We start from the raw sequence: 22,070 nt of genomic DNA, 5'->3' as shown, positions 1-22,070 counted from the left end.
CTGGGTCCACTCATGGACGTATAAAGTGGATACAGTGTTGGAGGTGGACGGAAGCTGGAAGCTGCTCAGTGATGCATGAAGCTAAAAGAACTCAACAGATTACTCAGATCTTCTGCATCCCAAAGAGCCAGCGCTCTAGCTGCTAACTTCCTGTTTAGCCCTCCGCAAACTTGAATGGAGATAAAATGATTTAATGTTACGACTCTTCAAGACTTTAAAAATGTTATCGGACTGAATGGATCAAACATTGAGGAGTTGTGACTTTGAGTCCATGTGCATCACATGACGAACGCCATCGCTGTAACTAGCCCTGATCGTGGACGCACCGTTGATTTAAATGATAAAAGGATCCGCAACACGGGACCCAGCGGGGAATACTGCCGGGGGGTTTAAGGATTAAATGTCCCCTGTGTGCCAAATAAACCATTTAAAGAAACATCTGCTCCCAATAGTGAAAACAGAGCCGTCAAAACATTTCAATAAAAATGCTTTAATGTCATATTTCAGTTTTATATTAAATAAAAGCAGGAAACTGCTGATCAGCTCCACGAATCAGAAGGTTAGTTTGTGAGTTTAAATCATCTACATATAAAGATGGCCGCCGTCCCCACTTCCTCCCACTGTACTAATGAACCAGATTATCAGGATACGATCGCTGCCCTCTTCCTCCACTCGGAGTCTGCAGGAGAGATCGGGATCGGTGCCGCGGTACCGAGGTCAGTGTTTCCTCTAGGATTTTTTTTAGTAGTGGGGGCAGGCCTGTCCGAATGTGGAGTTCACCTGGACCGCCCCAATAACCTCTGAGTAGTTCTACTTGTTGTTAAACTGCACTGTGAGCGGCAGCCAGCGGGGGGGCATTATGTCGGCAGGATCATTTAAAAGGCAACCGGGACTACATTGTGCGTCTGCCCCATTTCTGATACCGTGGCGGCAGAAATTTAACAGCAGTGGGCCGCCGCTCCAAAATCAACATAGAGGAAACTCTGGAGGTGTCAGGGCCATCTTTATATCTGTGGATGGTTTATATCGACGGTTAGAAAGGTTTTGCTGGGATTGTTAGTCGAGGGTTTTCCTGCATATTTGTAAGGAAGTTCAGAAGTGTGTTTATTTTAAAATGGACACAGTTGTTTCTCAGTTTTCTGGTCAGTTGTTGTGGAAACTTTCTGGGATACAGCTGGAATAAATATTAATTATTATATCAATGGGGAAACCTGTAATTTTAAAATATTACAACTTCTGTAATATTATGACTGACTTTTGACTCTTTAAAAGTTATTCTCGACACTGCTGAAGGTACCGAACATCAACATCCTGTAATATTGTTTTAATATAATTTACCTACAAATTAAGACAAACTCCAGAGGTTTTGAGTCCATGTCCTTGTTTATATAAAACTTTACCAAAAGAAGTATGTACAAATTCAGAGGCATTGGTACAAGTCAACAATCAAGTGCAAACTAACAGATTGGTAATGAAACCAAAAGAGGAAGTTTAAAAGAATCCTATTGGATGATTCTCCACCCGGATGAACCGATGAGGATCGAATCCTGATGGATCTCATGAGACTTCCAACAGTCCTGAAGGATTCGTTTAAGTGAATCTTACAGGATTACTTTTAAACTTCCAGCAGGTGGCGCTCCAGCTGTAGCTAATGAACAGATCAATCAGAAACTGTGCATTATATAGAATTCATACAGTTTGGTACAAATATTCATTTTAAATTAAGATTATTTTGTTATTTTTAATGTCAATTTGTTTTTGGAAAAAAATCTCAAAATCTGTGCGACAAAAAATAAACTTCATCTTTATATTCAGCTGCTCATTTTAGTTGTTTTTCATTCTTAATATTTGGTTTTAATAACAACAGCAAAAACAAAACATTTTACAGATTAATGAACTCTAATCTACGGAAGCTGAGAGAAGCCATAGTTACAGTTTTTATTCTGTTATCTAGTTATTCCATCGTTATCTCGAGATAATGAACTTCTGTCTGTAAGATCTTAAATAAAGTATTAAATATGTTGTATTATTGGAGAACTTGTTTTCAGGTAAATGTCTCGTTATCTCAACATAGAGATTTTTATTATCGTCAGACGCAAAATATTTAAAAAAATAAATGTATAATCTTGATATTCTTACATGATTACACTCAACGTAACAAGATAAATACTTTGCTTTCATTAGAAAAACAAAATGTAGTTTCCTGCAAATAAAATAATTCTGATAGTTTGATATTGTCGTAGCACCGATGTCTCGTTATCTCAGTAACGTTCATTTTCTATAACAGGATAATTATCAATAAACCTTTTATTGTCACAAGATCTTATTCACAGATCCATAGTTCCCAATGTAGAAAAAGTTCACTTTTGGTTTTCCAGTGAAACTGAATGTTTTCTGGATTATTTTGAGAGAAGATATTTTATCCTGTTATCTCAGTGATACATTCATTTAATAGAGAAACCATCATAACTGAACTGTTTGTTGTTTTCTCGAGATAACGAATGAGAAAACTAAACTCTGCAATATTATTAATGTGATTGTTATGAGCAAGATAATTAACTTACATATGAGATAATCTGTCTCATCTCGACCGCTCTCGGCTTCCGTAGAAATGTTGAATCCAAAAATCTCAGCGGAAACTTTATCACACAAACAGCAGCTCTGATTGGTCGAAACTGGAGCGACCTCCTCGTTCACCACCACCCAAATAACAGATCAATAAACCGTAAGATCAATAAGCCATCCATTCATCCCCACCTTAAATAAAACTGATATATTAATATAAAGTCCCCAAAAGACACAAACTGTCGCTGGATGAGTTTCTTTTTTTACAAAAACAGAAAATAATAAAAAGATGTTTTCTCTTTGTTCTCCTTTCACAGTTTCTGACGATAAAACAAAATCTATGGAAACGTAGTTTTACACTTCAGGAGGAAACGGGTGAGTCGACTTCATCATGTTGGCTCATGTGACACTTTATGAACCAATTACTCAACAGAAAAATCATCTGTTCTTTGGGACTAAGTATGGATCTTCATAAGCCCCGCCCCCTTTTGTTCTGACCTCAGTCAACTTCCTGCTTAGATATGCTACATGCTAAGCTAATCTATGTTGGAAAGACATTTTAAGATGTTAAAAGATAAAATACATTTATACAGTCGCACTTTAAGTTAGCTAACATTAGATTTCAGACGTAACTAGCTAACCAATGATGGATGTAGTCTGGCTAGCTAACTAGCTAACTAGCGGGCTGACGATTGAAGTTAGCTAACATTAGCTAGCTAACTTTTCAACACAGATTAGCCTAGCACGTAGCATATCTACATACAGGAAAGGCAGGAAGTAAACCGAGGTTCTGACTGCTTGCTCAGCTGTGATTGGAGCACAGAGCCAAAGGGGGCGGGGCTTATGAAGGGTTAATTAGCAGATTGTAGAAACAGCTGTTGGTGGAGAGGCGTCGACCTCCGGCAGCGATCTGACGACAGAAACTACAAACCGCTTCGTCCCAAAGACACGGCAACGCAAACACCGAGAAGCAGCTCCGCCGACCTTCATCCACCGACTCGCCGTCAACACGCAGCCACAGAAACACAACCAGACGCCTGCAGCAGGTCGTCTTCCTCACCCAGACGCCTGCAGCAGGTCGTCTTCCTCACCCAGACGCCTGCAGCAGGGCGTCTTCCTCACCCAGACGCCTGCAGCAGGTCGCTTCCTCACCCAGACGCCTGCAGCGGCGCTTCCTCACCCAGACGCCGCAGCAGGGCGCTCCTCACCCAGACGCCTGCAGCAGGCGCTCCTCACCCAACGCCTGCAGCAGGTCGTCTCCTCACCCAGACGCCTGCAGCAGCAGGTCGTCTTCCTCACCCAGACGCCTGCAGCAGCAGGTCGTCTTCCTCACCCAGACGCCTGCAGCAGGTCGTCTTCCTCACCCAGACGCCTGCAGCAGCAGGGCGTCTTCCTCACCCAGACGCCTGCAGCAGGGCGTCTTCCTCACCCAGACGCCTGCAGCAGGTCGTCTTCCTCACCCAGACGCCTGCAGCAGCAGGTCGTCTTCCTCACCCAGACGCCTGCAGCAGCAGGTCGCTTCCTCACCCAGACGCCTGCAGCAGGTCGTCTTCCTCACCCAGACGCCTGCAGCAGCAGGTCGTCTTCCTCACCCAGACGCCTGCAGCAGGTCGTCTTCCTCACCCAGACGCCTGCAGCAGGTCGTCTTCCTCACCCAGACGCCTGCAGCAGGGCGTCTTCCTCACCCAGACGCCTGCAGCAGGTCGTCTTCCTCACCCAGACGCCTGCAGCAGCAGGTCGTCTCCTCACCCAGACGCCTGCAGCAGCAGGTCGTCTTCCTCACCCAGACGCCTGCAGCAGGTCGTCTTCCTCACCCAGACGCCTGCAGCAGCAGGTCGTCTTCCTCACCCAGACGCCTGCAGCAGGTCGTCTTCCTCACCCAGACGCCTGCAGCAGGTCGTCTTCCTCACCCAGACGCCACGTTGAGGATTATTATGATTTAATTAAAAGGTGCTCCAATCAACGAGCACGTTCCCGCTCAGCTCGTCTCACCGACAGCTTCTCCAACTGAAGCTCAGCGTCTGTGCGATGAGACGGGAGCTACACCGCTAACTGCTAACACCAACACAATCATATGGCTTCTGTACAGATGAGAAGAAAAGGCACCGAACACAAACCGCCACCGACAGGAAACTGCGTTTGAGCTGAGAGACGTTTTCACTGCGCAGCCACGCTGTTCCCTGAGCTAACGTTAGCAGCAGCTCGGCTCGCAGCCCCTCCGGGACGTCCTTTGTCTGTCCAACAGCGTGGGAGAAGCAGTGATTGTTAAGGTGGAACTGCTTTATTCAGTGTGTTTAAGGTGGAACTGCTTTATTCAGTGTGTTTAGTGGTTTTAATCAGCGGGTCTGTTTGTGTTGGAGAGGAGGAGACCTCTGTGGATCATTGGGCTCCCGGTAGAAACCTCCTGAACCATGAACACTGAAGGAATCCTAACCGGGAGAAGCTGACTGCAATGACGCCAATGGTGGTGAAGACAACAACTCCCATGATCCCACGCTGCTTCACCACCTCATCACACTTCCTGTTGCTGTTAATGATGGGATGTCAGAGGCCCCCCAGTGGCAGAAACACTGTAGGTTTAAACTAACGGATCAATTACTGCTGGAGATAAAGGTCGGAGGTTGTAGACGCTGCTCAGTGAAAACATTCGATCAGATCAAACTGCAGATTCTCCTCCTGCAGGAACCATCATCAATATCTGAATCAGCATAAGGCTTCTCTGTTCATTCAGTTAGTAAAGTAAAGAGTTTTAAGGCAGAGAGGGCGACAGACAGACAGACAGACAGACAGACAGACAGACAGACAGACAGACAGACAGACAGACAGACAGACAGACAGCTGGTGGTCAGGGTCTCTGAGATGCTCCTCCTCCTCCTCCTCCTCCTGCTGTTGTGCTTTCAGCAGTTAGTCTGTGACGTTGGCGGCAGGGGGAGGAGACACGACTCCTCCCTGAGCTCTGAGGTGGAGGGGGGTAGGAGAGAGGAGAGGTTAGTGTTCAGGAGGAAAAGCAGAGTTAAAACCAGACGTTAGGAGCTCCTTCCTCACCTCCTCTTCCTCCTCCTCGAGCAGAGGAGCAGAGTTACAGCGGAGCAGCAGGAAAGCAGTGGAGGAGGAGGAGGAGGAGGAGGAGGAGGAGCAAGTCTCTGCTCTCCTCTGCGTCTCAAACCAAATGTTACTTTCAAGCTCTGAGGAGGTCACCAACTCCTCAGTTCTCCTTTTTATCACAGGAGGAAGAAAACGGAGGAGAGGAGGTTTTTTTTCTTCAGGAACTGGAGGAGCTGGAGGAGAACAGAGCTGGAGGAGAGGAGAGCTGGAGGAGCAGGAGGAGAGCAGAGCTGGAGGATAGCAGAGCTGGAGGAGCAGGAGGAGAGCAGAGCTGGAGGAGAGCAGAGCTGGAGGATAGCAGAGCTGGAGGAGCAGGAGGAGAGCAGAGCTGGAGGAGAGCAGAGCTGGAGGAGCAGGAGGAGAGCAGAGCTGGAGGAGCTGGAGGAGAGCAGAGCTGGAAGGAAGATGAGAAGGAAAATAAAGCATCTCCTCGTTTTCTCCACCGTGCTGAGGAGCTGCACTCAGGAGGTGAGGAGGGAGAGGAGCAGGAGGAGGTCCACCAGAGGGCGAGAGAGCTTTGCAGACAGCAGGTGAGAGAGCAAGCAGATGAAGCTCAGTTTGACCCCGCCCAGAGCAGACAGGAAGTGAGCACCAGGACGCCACAGAGAGAGCGAGAGAGAGAGAGAGAGGAGGTCACTTCACCAGCACTGACTTTGGCAGAAACGCCTCCATCTCGCCGCCTCCGTCCGTCCTCGGCGATGCCGAAGACACAGAGGAAGACGAGGAGGAGCCCGGGGATGAAGAGCCGGGCGCTTTAGGGAGGCTGTACATGTAGACGGCGCCGATGACGAGCCCCGCCCCCGCTGTGAAGAGCAGGTCCACATGGAAGCCAAACAGGTAGATGGACATCACCGTGGAGACGATGATGGAGAAGGAGGTGGCGAAGCCCTTCAGGATGTTGTCGGCGTACTTCACCACCACGGCCACCAGCAGCCCGCCGAACGCCTGGTTGAAGATCACACACCACACCATGTCGGTGTAGCCGAACAGGAAGCCGTGCTCGGCGATGGCGGCGCCGTCGTTCCACCACAATCCCAGCATGCCGAGCACCGTGCCGAAGATCCCCAGCTGGACGTTCCTCACCCAGACGGACGCCGAGCTCCCCTTCAGGATCTTCTCAAAGTAAACGCCGGCGAACCCCGATGACAGGCAGCTGATCACCACGGCGACCAGACCGACCGTGTAGTTCTGATTGGAGCCGTCCGACACCGACGCCTCCTTCTTCCCCTCCTGCTGCACCTGAGAGAGAGAGCATCCATTTTATTTACCACGCTGTGTCGTAACCATGGTAACTGTACAATCAATCACATGTTAATCAATCCACAGGAAATTAACAGGCAACTATTTTGCTCATGAATTAATGGAGGACTCGCTGCGTTTCCTGCTTTTGAATCGACGCTCCGTCAGACAGTCGGCGATGAAGGTGGCGATGACCTTACCTGTACGATGGCGACTCCAGCAAACAGCAGCAGCAGAGAAACCCACTGGACCCTCGACAGAGACTTCCTCAACATCAGCACACTGAACAGCGCCGTGGTGAGGATCTTCAGCTGGTACGTCACCTGGAACATCATCATCATCATCATCATCATCAACAACATCATCATCAACATCATCATCATCATCATCATCATCAACATCATCATCATCATCATCATCATCATCATCATCATCATCATCATCAACATCATCATCAACACCATCATCATCAACATCATCATCAACATCATCATCATCGCTGATATATTGATCTTACTACGGAACAACGAGTTTGTTTCTTTGTAATTTGTCTCGTACTGACTCAGGTTCAGGTTCTGGTGGTTTTGGTGAGTTTTACTTTGTGTGAATATTTCGGCCATATTAGTGTAAATAAGAATTTAACAGAGTCCTATAATGACTTTAGTCCCTCTGAAATTGACGCTACGATCAACATTAGACTCTATCGCTCCTATAAAAAGGAAATTATTAAAACATAGGAGACTAGCACCTTGGTATAACCACCAAACCCGCCAGTTAAAGCAAATAGCTAGGAAATCTGAAAGGAAATGGCGCTCTTCCAAATTATCAGAATATCGCTCAAATTGGCAAGATGATCTTAAGATTTATAGAAAGGCCCTCCGTAATGCCAGAGGAGCCTATTACTCAGCACTAATAGAAGAAAATAAGAATAACCCTAGGTTCCTCTTCAGCACTGTAGCCAGGCTGACAGAGAGTCACAGCTCTATTGAGCCACATATCCCCATAAACTTAAGTAGCAAGGACTTCATGAGCTTCTTCTATAATAAAATTATTACTATTAGAGAAAAAATTAATCACCAACTGCCATCAACAGTTATCAGTGGCTCTCCAAGTTCAGGGACTTCTGTAAATGTAAACTTAGACATATATTTAGACTGTTTTTCTGCTATCGATCTTCATCAGTTAACTTCAATCATTTCTTCATCGAAGCCATCAACCTGTCTGTTAGACCCGATCCCAACTAGGCTGCTTAAAGAAGTTGTTCCCTTAATTGGCACTTCTTTACTGGATATGATTAATCTTTCTTTATTATCAGGATATGTACCACAGTCCTTTAAAGTAGCTGTAATTAAACCCCTTCTTAAAAAGTCCACTCTTGACCCAGGGGTTTTAGCCAACTATAGACCGATTTCTAACCTACCCTTCCTCTCTAAGATTCTGGAGAAAGTAGTCGCCAAAGAGTTGTGTGACTTTCTACATAACAATAGTTTATTTGAGGATTTTCAGTCAGGATTTAGAGTTCATCATTGCACAGAGACAGCTCTGGTTAAAGTTAAAAATGACCTTCTGACTGCTTCTGACAATGGACTTGTCTCTGTACTTGTATTATTAGATCTTAGTGCTGCATTTGACACCATTGACCATGATATTCTTTACCAGAGACTTGAGCATCAAATTGGCATTAAAGGAACCGCACTAAGCTGGTTTAAGTCATATTTATCAGATCGCTCGCAGTTTGTACATGTTAACGATGAATCCTCCATAAATACTAAAGTTAGTCATGGAGTTCCACAAGGTTCTGTACTTGGACCAATACTATTTACTTTATATATGCTCCCTTTAGGCAACATTATTAGGAATCACTCCATTAACTTTCACTGTTATGCAGATGATACGCAGTTATATCTATCAATCAAACCCAATGAAATTAATCAATTATCTAAATTACAAACATGTCTTAAGGACATAAAATCCTGGATGACCTGCAATTTTCTGATGTTAAACTCAGAAAACGAAATTCTTGTTCTTGGCCCCAAAAACTTTAGAGACTCACTGTCTAAAGATATAGTCACTCTAGATGGCATTAACTTGGCCTCTAGCACCACTGTCAGGAATCTTGGAGTTATCTTTGATCAGGATTTGTCATTTAACTCCCACATAAAGCAGACCTCTAGGACTGCCTTCTTTCATTTACGTAATATTAGAAAAATTAGACACATACTATCACAGACAGATGCAGAAAAACTAATCCATGCATTTGTTACTTCAAGGCTGGATTACTGCAACTCTTTATTATCAGGTTGCCCCAATAAGTCCATTAAAACGCTCCAATTAATTCAGAACGCTGCAGCACGAGTACTGACAGGAACTAGAAAAAGAGATCACATCTCTCCTGTACTAGCTACTCTGCATTGGCTCCCTATAAAATGTAGAATTGAATTTAAAATCCTCCTCCTCACCTATAAAGCTCTTCATGGTCAGGCCCCTTCATATCTTAAAGAGCTCATAGTACCCTATTACCCCACTAGAACACTACGTTCTCTGAATGGTGGGCTACTTGTGGTTCCTATAGTCTCTAAAAGTAGAACAGGAGCCAGAGCCTTCAGCTACCAAGCTCCTCTCCTGTGGAACCAGCTTCCAGTTGTGGTTCGGGAGGCAGACACCCTCACCACATTCAAGAGTAGGCTTAAGACATTCCTCTTTGATAAAGCTTATAGTTAGGGCTGGATCAGGTGAGTCTTGAACCATCCCTTAGTTATGCTGCTATAGGCCTAGACTATCGGGGGATTTCCCATGGTGCACTGAGCTACTCTCTTCCTCTCTCTTTCTGCACTCATTCATGTCCCTTTAATGCATGTTACTAACTCCACTTCTTCCCCGGAGTTCTTGTGCTTTCTCGTCTCGCAGGTTCTCATGGATCCTGGTGGAGCCTCCTGCCATGGTCCTGCTTGACTGCCATTGCCAATACTGTTGTTGCTGTGCGTGCGTCTGTCTGTCTGTCTGTCTGTCTGTCTGTCTGTCTGTGTCTCTCTCTCTCTCACTCACTCACTCACTCCCCAACTGGTCGAGACAGACGACCACCCACCTAGAGCCGAAGGATCTGTCCTAGGTTTCTGCCTTTTAACAGGCAGTGTTTCCTTGCCCTTGTCGCCAAGTGCTTGCTCATGGTGGTACTGTTGGGTCTCTGTAATTAATGTTAAAGAGTTCGGTCTAGACCTGCTCTATTTGAAAAGTGTCCTGAGATAACTTCTGTTATGAATTGGCGCTATACAAATAAAATTGAATTGAATTGAATTGAATTGAATAATTAAACGTTGTTTCCTCCTGTTTGATAAAAACTACAGTGAGCATTTCAACATGAAACTATTTATTTATTTTAAAGAGCTGAGAGCTGAGAGCCACAAACAGGAAGTGAGACAGTGTTGAGAGACGGACTAACATGTTGTTGTTTGAGTGTAAACATGAACAACAGACAGACGGACACTTTAAGGTTTCTGTGAAATATACTATAAAATATCAGATGTCAGTGTATGAACATTCAGTGGATCATTGATGTAAACACGGACACAATTGGGGGGGGACACAGGGCCAATTTTTCAAAAGGCCGTTTTGGTCCCCTGCTGTATTTACCGTCCAGAAACAATGTGACTCGTCAAGCACTAGGACCAAGCGGAAAACGGCTCCTCAAGCTGAAGCCTGTTTCCCTTAGTTTAGACCCGCCCACAAGCTCCTCGATTGGCTCTGCCATTTCTTGTGTGATTGGCCGTCCCCGCTGTCACTCCATCTTGCTTGCACACCGGTCTGCTAGTTGCCCAGGAGTCCCAGGAGCTTATCACGCCGTCCCCCGCGCCGCACTGGGCCTCTCTGACCACGTCATGGTCCACCTGATTCCCTCATACAGGCAGAAATTAAAGCTCTGCAAACCTGTTGTGAGGACATCAAAGCAGTGGACCAGTGAAGCTGTGGAGGATCTCCAGGCGTGCTTGGACTCTACTGACTGGGATGTGTTCAGGACTGCTACTAACAGTCTGGATGAGTACACAGAGGCTGTGACATCATATATCAGCTTCTGTGAGGACTGCTGTGTACCATCACGCACCAGGGTGAGTTACAACAACCACAAACCCTGGTTCACAGCCAAACTCATTCAACTACGGTTGCAGAAGGAGCAAGCGTTCAGGAGTGGGGACAGGGACAAGTTTAAGGAGTCTAAGTACAAGTTTAGCAAGGCGGTGAGAGAAGCTAAACGTCAGTACTCTGAGAAACTTCAACACCAGTTCTCAGCCAACGACTCTGGTTCTGTCTGGAAGGGGCTCAGACAGATAACTAACTACAAGCCCAAAACCCCTCACTCCATCAATGATCTGTGCGTGGCAAACGAGCTGAATGAGTTCTACTGCCGCTTCGACAGACAAAGGAGCAGTCCTGACACCATCCCCCGTGACACCCCTCACCAGCCCCACCTCACCTCACCAGTCCCCCCCCAGCCCAGCAGGAGCTGGGGCTACTTCACAGCTTCACACCTCTGTGAATCCCTCCTCCTCCACCACAGCGACGACTCTTTGCCTCCAAGAGAGGGACGTCAACAGACTCTTCAAGACGGACCCTCTCCTGGACCCCCTGCAGTTCGCCTACAGAGCCAACAGCCCCATCCGCCCCATCATCCTGTGTGACTCCCCAGTTGACTCTGTGGAGTCCTTTCGCTTTCTGGGTACCATTATCACCCAGGACCTCAAGTGGGAGCTGAACATCAGCTCCCTCACCAAGAAAGCCCAGCAGAGGATATACTTCCTGCGGCAGCTGAAGAAGTTCAACCTGCCAAAGACAATGATGGTGCACTTCTACACTGCCATCATCGAGTCCATCCTCACCTCATCCATCACCATCTGGTACGCTGCTGCCACTGCCAAGGACAAGGGCAGACTGCAGCGTATCATTCGATCAGCTGAGAAGGTGATCGGCTGCAATCTGCCATCCCTCCAGGACCTGTACGCCTCTAGGACCAGGAAGCGTGCAGGTAAGATTGTGGCTGACCCCTCCCACCCCGGTCACAATCTGTTTGAGATACTTTCCTCTGGCAGGAGGCTGCGGTCCATCAGGACTAAAACGTCTCGCCATAAAAACAGTTTCTTCCCGTCGGCAGCTGGCCTCCTTAATAAGGCCCGGATTACCCACTGTCATTGACTCTTATACCCACCCTGTATATAAAGTATGCATTACATTAATGCACCCACGTTCTTCTGCACAGCTTTCTCTTTCTCTTCTTATCTTTATCTATGTATTTTCTGTGTGATTTTTGTGTGATTTGAATAATTGTATATTTGTATATGTGTATATTTTATGCACCAACTGCACCAGGTCACGTTCCTCGTAGGCGTAAAAACCTACTTGGCAATAAACAAAATTCTGATTCTGTTCAGCCTGGGTCACGTCAGCTAAAAGGATTGTAATAGCAGAGGTTTAATTTAATTTCATTTCCATTAACGTTTGAACCGTGTCCATGTGCGTATGTGTGCACGGACGTGTCCCCCCCCCACCTCTGAGATCAAAATTAAGTCCTTGTATGTAAATAAGAACAACAGGGGACCAAACATTGAGCCCTGAGGTACACCAGGTTCAACACATTGTTGGTTTGGATCTGAAGAAAATACAGAACAGCAACCGAACTGAAGCTTTAAGAGAAATAAAGATGTGAGTCTGACCTGGAAGGTGGCGGCCGGCAGGTTGGAGATGGCGATGTACTGCAGGTTGTTCTGCAGAGTGTAGATGAGCGAAGGAACAGCCAGTTTCAGAGTGTCTTTGTACTGAAACACGATGGAGTCGACCAGGAAGAACGCCGTCTCCTTCACACTGACTGCAGAGAGAGAGACAGTTACTGCATAACTCAACAGTGAGACACACAGATCAGAGAGAGAGACAGTTACTGTATAACTCAACAGTGAGACACACAGATCAGAGAGAGAGACAGTTACTGTATAACTCAACAGTGAGACACACAGATCAGAGAGATAATAATTAATCACAGAATAACTACTAAACTGATCAGATATGGATCCAGATTCTGTTGTTGACTATTTCTCTCCTCAAATCTGTTCACAAACATATTTTACTGTTTATCTGGAATACCACATCCTGTGACGAGTCGACGGTTCAACATTGAATCTCATCAGGATCAATAACATTATTAATTAACACTATTTATCTACACATTCATGAGCTCAACCTTTGGACTGTGAGTTAAACTAAATGTCTGTTTCTCTGTGAACAACATCCTGAAAGCAAACATTCATTAGAGTCACTCACATCTCTTCTGCAGCAGGATGATGAGCAGACATGTCAGCACCTTCAGGACCTCCGCCATGACGACGGCCGACGTCGCGAAGAAGCGGTCGCCCGGCAACGTGCGGACGTATCGGATGCTGAGGATGAGTGACGCATTCTGGACCACCAGCACCGCCAGGCTGATGTACTTCAACCTCTTGTTCACTGCGGCAAAACACACAAGTCAGACCTGAACTCAGCATCACCCATCAATCAATCATCAATCAATCATCAGTCGCTCATCAATCACCCATCAATCAATCATCAATCAATCATCAGTCGCTCATCAATCACCCATCAATCAATCATCAGTCGCCCATCAATCGCTCATCAATCACTTTATATTATATATAATTACTCATTATATTTTATAATATTCTTATTGTACTGTGCTGCTGTGTCTGACTCTCCTACGGGGATCAATAACGGAACATATCTTATGTTACCGTAGTTACTGCACTGCCTATTTATGGGATACAAACACTTTACGGGGCAGAGGTCACATTATTGGTTATGATGTTAAAGTCATTAAATGAACTCAGACAGTGTTAGTGTAGTTCCTGCAGTCGGCCACCAGAGGGCAGCGTACACCTATAAATATTATATTACACTTACTGGAGAACTTTAATTAATGCTGTGAATGTAATGGAGTACTTTACTGCAGGAAAGTATCTGATTACTTTATTGACTGTGTGTGTGTGTGTGTGTGTGTGTGTGTGTGTGTGTGTGTGTGTGTATAAAGGTGTGTGTGTGTGTGTATAAAGGTGTGTGTGTGTGTGTGTGTGTATAAAGGTGTGTGTGTGTGTGTGTGTGTGTGTATAAAGGTGTGTGTGTGTGTGTGTGTGTATAAAGGTGTGTGTGTGTGTGTGTGTGTATAAAGGTGTGTGTGTGTGTGTGTATAAAGGTGTGTGTGTGTGTGTATAAAGGTGTGTGTGTGTGTATAAAGGTGTGTGTGTGTGTGTGTATAAAGGTGTGTGTGTGTGTGTGTGTGTATAAAGGTGTGTGTGTGTGTGTGTGTGTGATAAAGGTGTGTGTGTGTGTGTGTGTGTATAAAGGTGTGTGTGTGTGTGTGTGTGTGTGTGTGTGTGATAAAGGTGTGTGTGTGTGTGTGTGTGTGATAAAGGTGTGTGTGTGTGTGTGTGTGTATAAAGGTGTGTGTGTGTGTGTGTGTGTATAAAGGTGTGTGTGTGTGTGTGTGTGTATAAAGGTGTGTGTGTGTGTGTGTGTGTATAAAGGTGTGTGTGTGTGTGTGTGTGTATAAAGGTGTGTGTGTGTGTATAAAGGTGTGTGTGTGTGTGTGTGTGTGTGTGTGTATAAAGGTGTGTGTGTTACCTGCAGACCTCCACGTCACCAGCTGTGACGGTGTGTTTTAACCGTTTAATGAAGCTGTTAGCATTAGCATTAGCATTAGCATTAGCTGCAGGTTAGCCTAGCATTGTGCGTTAGCCTCCAGCTCAGCTAGCATGCCACGTTAATTTCCCTCAGTTTAAGTTACATCCGGGTTCTAGCCTTCCTTATAACACAGCTGGAGTGGTGTTTAACATATCGCTAGTTAGCTAGTTAGCATCCTGGTTAACTTCTATAAATAATAAAGCTCTCCGAGCTAACGGCAGCTAGGATAGCCGATACAGGCTGGCCGTTAGGACCCGCCCTCCTCTGCCTCTGATTGGCTGGTACTCGTTGCGTCCATCGGTGTGATTGGTTAGGTTCAAGCAAGAGGGCTGTGATTGGTTAAGAATGTCAGCGTGAGCCAATCAGAGGCCGAGGAGGGCGGGTCATAACTTCGCCAACCTGGAAGAAACATTATCGTAAATAAACTGTTAAATTCTCAACAGAGATCAATGATTATTGATTATTGATTAATGGTTAATGGTTAATCAACACTCGGGCTCTCTGATGAAGCAGCTTCCCGCGCTCAGAGGCCCGGTGAAGGTACCTCTCCCTCCCCGGATACCTTCGCTCTGACTCCGGCTCGTTGCTCTCTCCTCCGCCGCCTGGCTGTGGTTCCCTCCGGCCATACTCACTCCCTCCGCCCGCCGACAGCGAGCCTTCGCCCCGCTGCCTCCCGGCGAGCTCCGGCGAGCTCCGGCTCACACTTCAGACCCGACCGGACCTCCGACCTCCGGGCTGCGGTTCGGGGTAGCGCGGGTCGGTCGGGCAGATGTTGGACCGGGGCAGCGGTTGGAGAAGCACCGGGAGAAGCACCGGGAGAAGCTCCGGGAGAAGCTCCGGGAGAAGCACCGGGAGAAGCACCGGGAGAAGCACCGGGAGAAGCACCGGGAGAAGCACCGGGAGAAGCACCGGGAGAAGCACCGGGAGAAGCACCGGGAGAAGCACCGGGATGGAAACAGTCCGCGGAGGATCTGAGGTGTTCAGGAAGTGAAGTTCCGCTGCAGAGATAGGACCCACTGACAGGAGGCATCACTCCGACGGAGATTATCAAACAGCAACAGTAAAATAATACAATTAAATAAATACATCAGTATAATTCTGGATATTTTAGTCTCATAATTACTATTTATTTCTAAAATAAATTCTTGAAAAAGAAACAACAACCCGAAGTTAAATTTTTATCGAACACGTTCAGATAAACGGATGAAATAAAATAATTACATTTAATTGATCCGTTTTTAAAAAGTAAAAAAGTAAATGTACGTGTGTTTGTATTTAACTCTTAGCATTAGACAAAGTATAATGTGTGTACAGACAGTATTATTAAGTATTATTAAGTATAATAAAGTATTATTAAGTATAATAAAGTATTATTAAGTATAATAAAGTATTATTAAGTATAATAAAGTATTATTAAGTATTATTAAGTATAATTAAGTATAAATAAGTATTATTAAGTATAATAAAGTATTATTAAGTATTATTAAGTATAATTAAGTATAATAAAGTATAAATAAGTATTATTAAGTATAATTAAGTATAAATAAGTATTATTAAGTATTATTAAGTATAATAAAGTATAATAAAGTATTATTAAGTATAATTAAGTATTATTAAGTATAATAAAGTATAATAAAGTATTATTAAGTATTATTAAGTATAATAAAGTATTATTAAGTATTATTAAGTATAATAAAGTATAATAAAGTATTATTAAGTATAATTAAGTATAATTAAGTATTATTAAGTATTATTAAGTATAATAAAGTATAATAAAGTATTATTAAGTATTATTAAGTATAATAAAGTATAAATAAGTATAAGTATAATTAAATATAGTGTGTGTACAGACGGTATGTGTTGAGGAGCTCTGGACAAACAGTCAGAGTGAGACCTCCTCCTCGTCCTCCTCTTTGATGCTGCTGACAGTCACTTCCTTGTTCTCCTTCAGGTTGAACATGGAGGAATCCTATTGGCTGCTGGGTGAACCCCTCACCTGTCAGATGTTGTTCAGATTGAGCGCCCCCTGTTGGTTGTGTGCAGAGTGTGCAGGCAGCTCCAGGAACATTAACAACCTCTCTCACTCTGCTGTTTGTCTCTGTATGATATATACAGTATATATATATATTATATATTATAACTGTATATATATTATACAGTATATAACTGTATAATATATACATATACGTATAATATATATACAGTATATATACTGTATATATATTATACAGTATATATCACACTCACACCAACAGAACTTATATACAATATGTGTGTGACATCAGCCTACAGTATCATTTAATATCATTTAATATCATTTAATGTGATTCAACCTGCAGTGAAATCGTCACTAATCCATCGGTTGGTAATTTGCAGGTTTTAAATGTCTTGAAGAGATTTTATTTTGAAAATATTGCTGTTTATACGAATAATTTTAACATTGATGTGAAAATAAAAGCATCAAAGTTTATTTATGATGTTGGAAACCACAGCTCTTCATCAGTTAGTGGAGAATAATTCATTAATAACAATTAGACATTAATGTGTTTACAAATTAACTGCTTTTGGATGTTTTTTTAAATTTGATAACAAACATTTAGAAATAGAATTTCACCCATTGTAGAATCTAAACAGGCCACAGATATAAAATATGAGTGTTTCTTTCATTTGTAATGTTTTATTTAATTCATGTAAATTTGCCTCTTTAACTTTGTTTTTTAAAGTTATAGATTTTCTTTATGTACACTATGAATTCTGGGTAATACAGTGACATCAGAGACATGATAAGTGAAAAAAATATTTTATTCAAACGTTGGATCTTTTTCTCTCGATCCATAAATTCTTATTTAATGTAAATAAACATAAACAAGTGACAGACAAGCCACTTTGATTATAAACAACCAATAATACTCAAGTATTTACAGTGACATCACCACGAACCAGATCCAACCAGAGACTGACTCTTCTTCAGCTCCTCTTCCTGGAACAGCTCATTAAACAGCTGAAAGGCACAGAACTCTTCTTTCTTCACTTTGTTCAACAGAAAGAATAAAAATAAAAGTTGGATTTTGATTCTTCTAAAGATCCGTCGATCTTTAAACAATAATCCTCGTTACGCTAACGGACTGAACTTTGTTTCTTTCTCTGTGAATCATTTTCACTTTTACTTTCTACACTTTTATTAAAGTTACACTTCAACATGTTCGTAGAGAATCACTGAAACGTCCAGAAAGTCTAAAACACGGCGCCACCGCTGCACAGGAGACACATGTGATTGATCTGATTGATCTGATTGAGGGGCTGTTGAACCCGGTGCAGGCTCACACTTACAGCAGCAGGGGGCGCCGTTGTAACCTGACTGTGTTTGCAGTGTAAGACGTCAGATTGAAATAACACTGACACTATTATAATGTTAGTGTCAGGATCCGGAGGAACCACAGTCCTCCGACGTCTCTTCTCCTAAACCAAATAAATACTCAATAAATAACCTAAATCAAACATGTCCGCCGACCCGGCTGCGTTCACCAACAGATAATAACAGAGTCCATACAGAGTCCTGTACGATGGGGGGTCACAGCGACTGGCTGGGTAGAGAGCTGTGGTCCTCCTGCAGGTCTCCCTCCTCCTCCATCCAGGGGTGGGACAGGATCTCCTCCAGAGTCGGGCGCTCCTCGGGGCGGTAGGACAGACACCAGCGGATCAGAGACTGGCATTCTGGGTAGAGAGGGGGGGGGTTAAAACCATGACCTCATTTGAGCCAATCAGATCTCACAGGGGGCGGGGCCTCTGCTCACCTTTGGAGACCCGTCTGGTGAAAATGGGCGTGGCCCCGACGATCTCCCGGTCGCACTCAAACGGGATGTCGCCACAGACCATGTCGAAGAGCAGAACCCCCAAAGACCAGACGGTGAGCGGGACCGCCTCGTAGGACTGAGACTGGATCCACTCAGGAGGACTGTAGACCCGGGTCCCTGAGGAGGAGGAGGAGGAGGAGGAGGAGGAAGGAGAGTGTTATTAGCCAGTATCAACAATGATTACAGTCATTGTAAGAGAATCTTGCTGATTGATCTCTATTGATCAATAGATGATCAATAGATGATCAATAGATGATCCGTACCTTCGAACTCGCTGTACGCCGTCTCTTTCAGCGGCGCTCCGGATCCAAAATCGATGATCTTGACCTCCAGCGTCCTCGTGTCCACCACGATGTTCTCGTCCTTGATGTCGCGGTGGACGACGCCGTGAGCGTGGAGGAACCGCAGCGCCTCCACCACCTGACGGAAGAACCTGTCGCACACACACAGGGAGGACGTTAGCGCCGGCGGGTCCAACAGAACCGGACCACAACAGACAGACCGACGTTCGGAGGCGCTACCTGAGTGCGAGGCGTTCGGGCAGTGCCTCTCTCTCCGTGATGAAGTCGAACAGGTCCTGACACTGCGGCGGGCGCTCCAGCACCAGCAGGAAGCCCCGCCCCTCCACCTCAAACCAGTCCAGCATGTGGATGATGCTGCCGTGACCTCCGACCTCCGACAGGCTCTGCAGTAGAGCGATCTCCATGGGAACGGGGTCGAGCTCACCGGGCTGAGGGGGGAGGAGAGAGAGAGAGAGACGGTTCATTATCATTTATTAAAGATATTAAAGCTTTATTTTACTTCAATACTGATAATCAATAACATAATCAATGACGGTAAACCTATATATGAGAATAAGCAGCTATTAGTAATGAGTCATCGTCTGCAGGTGTTTTCCTGGGGGGGGATTTCCCGGGTGTGATCAATAATCAAATGAGGGGAAATCCTGCAGCAGGGTCATTTACTGAGCCATGACATCACAGGTTTCCGTGGGAACCGGGGCCGGCCCCGCCCACACACACAGTTCACCTGTGAGTCCAGCAGAGGGCGGCTCTGACCCGGTTCATTACTGACAGGTTCAGTACTCACCAGTCGGGCCCACTGCTGCACACGCTCACTGGAGATCTGTTTGATGGCAACCTGGAAGGACAAAAAGAGATTTTAAAACGTGGACGGGGGTTTTATTCTTCTCAACCGAATCTCCCAAATGTTCAAATAGAAGCTTTAGAAAAGCTGGAAGTTTAATTATAAGTAATATTATTTTTATATCAGGTGAAATTAAGTTTACTCCACTACAATAAAAAGAAGGTTGCACACCTGCAGTCCGTCACTGAGCCTCTGACCCGAATACACGGACCCGAACCCGCCGCTGCCGAGCAGAGAACCACAGCTGTACTGAGAGGAGAACGGTTCCTTCACTGAGAGACAGAACGATTCATTACAGTCAGAACCTTTAAAGATATTCATCAAAGCAAACTGCATTAATACAACTAATAAAGTTAATTACAGTCACAGGCATTAATAATAAAATATTAAATATATAAAGTAGAATTATTCTGTCTGATTTCAGATTAACTGAAGATTTGTTAAAATATATATATATCTATAAATCACTCAATATATCATTTATAATGTATATTATTTATTATCTTATATTGTATCTGTGCATTATTCCTGTCTGTCTGTCTGTCTGTCTGTCTGTCTGCTGCTGTTTACTAGAAATAAAATGGAGGTCAAACAAACAAACAGAAACTTTATTCTACTTTCAGCTCCAACTTTATCCACATTTATTTAACCGTATTTGGTTGAAAAATCTCCGTTTAACCGTTAATAAAACTAATACTCAGTAACCATGGAAACACATCAAAAACGACGGTTGTGTCGTTTAATCCTTAAATTCGTTATTTTTTGAATGTAGTCTGGTGGAGCTAACAGAGCGCCTGCGCAGCAACAGTTAATAAACCGTTAATATGGAGATAATAGAGTCTGTAGGAGGTGAAGTGTCCGTTATTAACCGCCGTATTGAACCTTTAGGGGTTCAGGTCTGAGTCTCACCGTTCTTCCCGCGGACTTCCTCCACCAGGTGAAGCTCCGCAGATCTTTTCTCCAACATTTTCTGTCACTTTCAGTCAGTTGAAGCCGATAAAATCCATCCTGTTACCGGTTGAATTCCTCTCTTAAACCTTGTTCCGTTTACACCGACTGACGCAGCCGTTTCCCGCTTTTACGATCCAGTTCCACGACAGAAAATGACGGTTAAAGTTATTTTCTTTCCGGTTGTAACGGTTGATAAACTGTAACCCACGTACTACTGTTTTCTTCTGTATATATATATAAAACTCTGAGTGGCCACGCCCACTCCACCCCTCGCCGCCCAATCAGCGCTGAGACGTGTGCGCAATGTTTTGAACCTTCCCGCCAATCAGATTCAAGCTGCGGTCAAAACTCATGAATATTCAAATCGCACGAGAGGAATTCGTAGAATTTAGGGCAGCGCGCGCTGATGATGGGAAACAGGAAGACGGTTTCCCCAAAATGCACACACGCGCGCGCGCACGCACACAATGAAAATTAGCGCGAGCGGTATCCGCGGTTCCTCTTCACGCGCTTCTTTCTCGTTGTGTCACGCACGCGCGCAGTTCTCTTCTGAGCTCGAGGCCAACAGTTAAAAATCGCCGCTGGTTTCCGGTTCCTGTCAAAATAAATGTGTCATTATAAGAATTGAGCAGAAAGGTCAGAATGAGACTGTAACACCAAGGAGGGACATTTATTCTACACTGTGTCACTAATAATAACTAATAACTCTTAATATTAAGATTAATGACATTTATTTTGGTTTTGTTCTTTTTGTTGAATATATTTGAGCTTTTATTTTCCAATATATTGATTCTGATTTTACCCTTTTAAATGAAAATATATTGTTTGCTGTGTTTCCTGAGCCCTCTACCAACTGTTGAATTTGACTATTGATTATTGATCCATTAATGTGTTAATATTGGAGAAGAAATGAAACCGTGTACTGTAGCAGTGAATGATAGTCGACCTTTAGCAACACGAAACACTGAGAATAAAGTTTAATGTTCGAACTGTCTCCAGCTGTTGCACTGACTGATGCTAAGCTGCATATGTTAGACAATTAGCATCATTAGCATCAATAATTATAATCACCTATATGGCTGAGGTTGGGGGGGGTTATTAAGGACGCTGAATCCATTTCTGACATATTTAATTTGTTCAGTTCTGCTCAGACTGAGCCGCAGTCGGCCCACTGGGAGCTGAACTGTGGACACTGACCTCAATAACCCCCCCATCCTCCTGTAGCGTCCATAGAGCTGATTATTAACGCTAATGATGATAACTGTTTCTAACAGTAAACTCTGGTTCTGGTCCACATTGTCTGGAGAATAATAGACTAATAAATACGATTATTATTGATCAGGGGATTTTAACGGGACTTTGGCAGCAACATTGGGACATGATCAATTCTATGAAGTTACTCAGAACCTTTTATATACATTATATTTTCTACCTGGACACAATGCTGCTGTTTCATCAATGCAAACACAATCACTCTTATAAAGACATGAAGATGAA

The 22,070-nt window shown here is 44.3% G+C and overlaps 3 protein-coding genes and 1 long non-coding RNA gene across 5 annotated transcripts; 2 read left to right on the top strand and 2 right to left on the bottom strand.

Moving 5' to 3' along the window:
* Positions 1-594: 594 nt before the first annotated feature.
* LOC127377228 (uncharacterized protein FLJ40521-like) lies at positions 595-4,523 on the top strand. Its single transcript, XM_051424949.1, has 6 exons — positions 595-716; positions 3,441-3,642; positions 3,848-3,915; positions 3,950-4,079; positions 4,110-4,267; positions 4,332-4,523. The coding sequence occupies exons 1-6, from the start codon at positions 595-597 to the stop codon at positions 4,489-4,491; spliced, it is 840 nt and encodes a 279-aa protein (XP_051280909.1). The 3' UTR covers positions 4,492-4,523.
* Positions 4,335-15,595, bottom strand: slc35a2 (solute carrier family 35 member 2). Its single transcript, XM_051424283.1, has 6 exons — positions 15,185-15,595; positions 13,213-13,395; positions 12,612-12,763; positions 7,110-7,232; positions 6,323-6,909; positions 4,335-5,521 (listed from the first exon to the last, which is right to left on the bottom strand). Exons 1-6 carry the CDS (start codon positions 15,246-15,248, stop codon positions 5,470-5,472), a joined length of 1,161 nt encoding a protein of 386 aa, XP_051280243.1. The 5' UTR covers positions 15,249-15,595; the 3' UTR covers positions 4,335-5,469.
* On the top strand, positions 13,845-14,233 carry LOC127376898 (uncharacterized). The gene is made up of 3 exons (XR_007887574.1): positions 13,845-13,924; positions 13,973-14,134; positions 14,177-14,233. It is a non-coding gene; the product is annotated as an uncharacterized LOC127376898 (long non-coding RNA).
* A 1,811-nt stretch (positions 15,596-17,406) lies between the features above and the next one.
* Positions 17,407-20,792, bottom strand: pim2 (Pim-2 proto-oncogene, serine/threonine kinase). 2 transcript variants are annotated; one of them, XM_051424708.1, is made up of 7 exons: positions 20,532-20,792; positions 19,794-19,927; positions 19,566-19,616; positions 18,998-19,206; positions 18,740-18,909; positions 18,417-18,593; positions 17,407-18,336 (listed from the first exon to the last, which is right to left on the bottom strand). In XM_051424708.1, exons 1-7 carry the CDS (start codon positions 20,587-20,589, stop codon positions 18,194-18,196), a joined length of 942 nt encoding a protein of 313 aa, XP_051280668.1. In that variant the 5' UTR covers positions 20,590-20,792; the 3' UTR covers positions 17,407-18,193. The 2 variants fall into 2 exon arrangements, with proteins under 2 accessions (XP_051280668.1, XP_051280669.1); XM_051424709.1 differs by having other exon boundaries at positions 19,794-19,894.
* Positions 20,793-22,070: the final 1,278 nt, after the last annotated feature.

The sequence above is a fragment of the Dicentrarchus labrax genome, unplaced genomic scaffold, assembly GCF_905237075.1.
Source record: "Dicentrarchus labrax unplaced genomic scaffold, dlabrax2021, whole genome shotgun sequence".
NCBI lineage: Eukaryota > Metazoa > Chordata > Actinopteri > Moronidae > Dicentrarchus > Dicentrarchus labrax.
This window is presented reverse-complemented; position numbering and strand designations above follow the sequence as displayed.

Bases quoted from the DNA above. Each gene is read 5' to 3' on its own strand.
- LOC127377228 (XM_051424949.1), top strand. From the start codon at position 595: ATGGCCGCCGTCCCCACTTCCTCCCACTGTACTAATGAACCAGATTAT. The intron at 717-3,440 runs GTCAGTGTTTCC...TTGTAGAAACAG, and splicing joins ATCGGTGCCGCGGTACCGAG to CTGTTGGTGGAGAGGCGTCG. The intron at 3,916-3,949 runs GTCGTCTTCCTC...CTGCAGCAGCAG, and splicing joins CACCCAGACGCCTGCAGCAG to GGCGTCTTCCTCACCCAGAC.
- slc35a2 (XM_051424283.1), bottom strand. From the start codon at position 15,248: ATGGCCGGAGGGAACCACAGCCAGGCGGCGGAGGAGAGAGCAACGAGC. The intron at 13,396-15,184 runs GTATCCGGGGAG...GTTTTGCCGCAG, and splicing joins GAGCCGGAGTCAGAGCGAAG to TGAACAAGAGGTTGAAGTAC. The intron at 12,764-13,212 runs GTGAGTGACTCT...CTCTCTCTGCAG, and splicing joins CATCCTGCTGCAGAAGAGAT to TCAGTGTGAAGGAGACGGCG.
- pim2 (XM_051424708.1), bottom strand. From the start codon at position 20,589: ATGTTGGAGAAAAGATCTGCGGAGCTTCACCTGGTGGAGGAAGTCCGC. The intron at 19,617-19,793 runs GTGTGCAACCTT...TTGTCCTTCCAG, and splicing joins GGCTCAGTGACGGACTGCAG to GTTGCCATCAAACAGATCTC. The intron at 18,337-18,416 runs GTGAGCAGAGGC...CTCTCTACCCAG, and splicing joins CACCAGACGGGTCTCCAAAG to AATGCCAGTCTCTGATCCGC.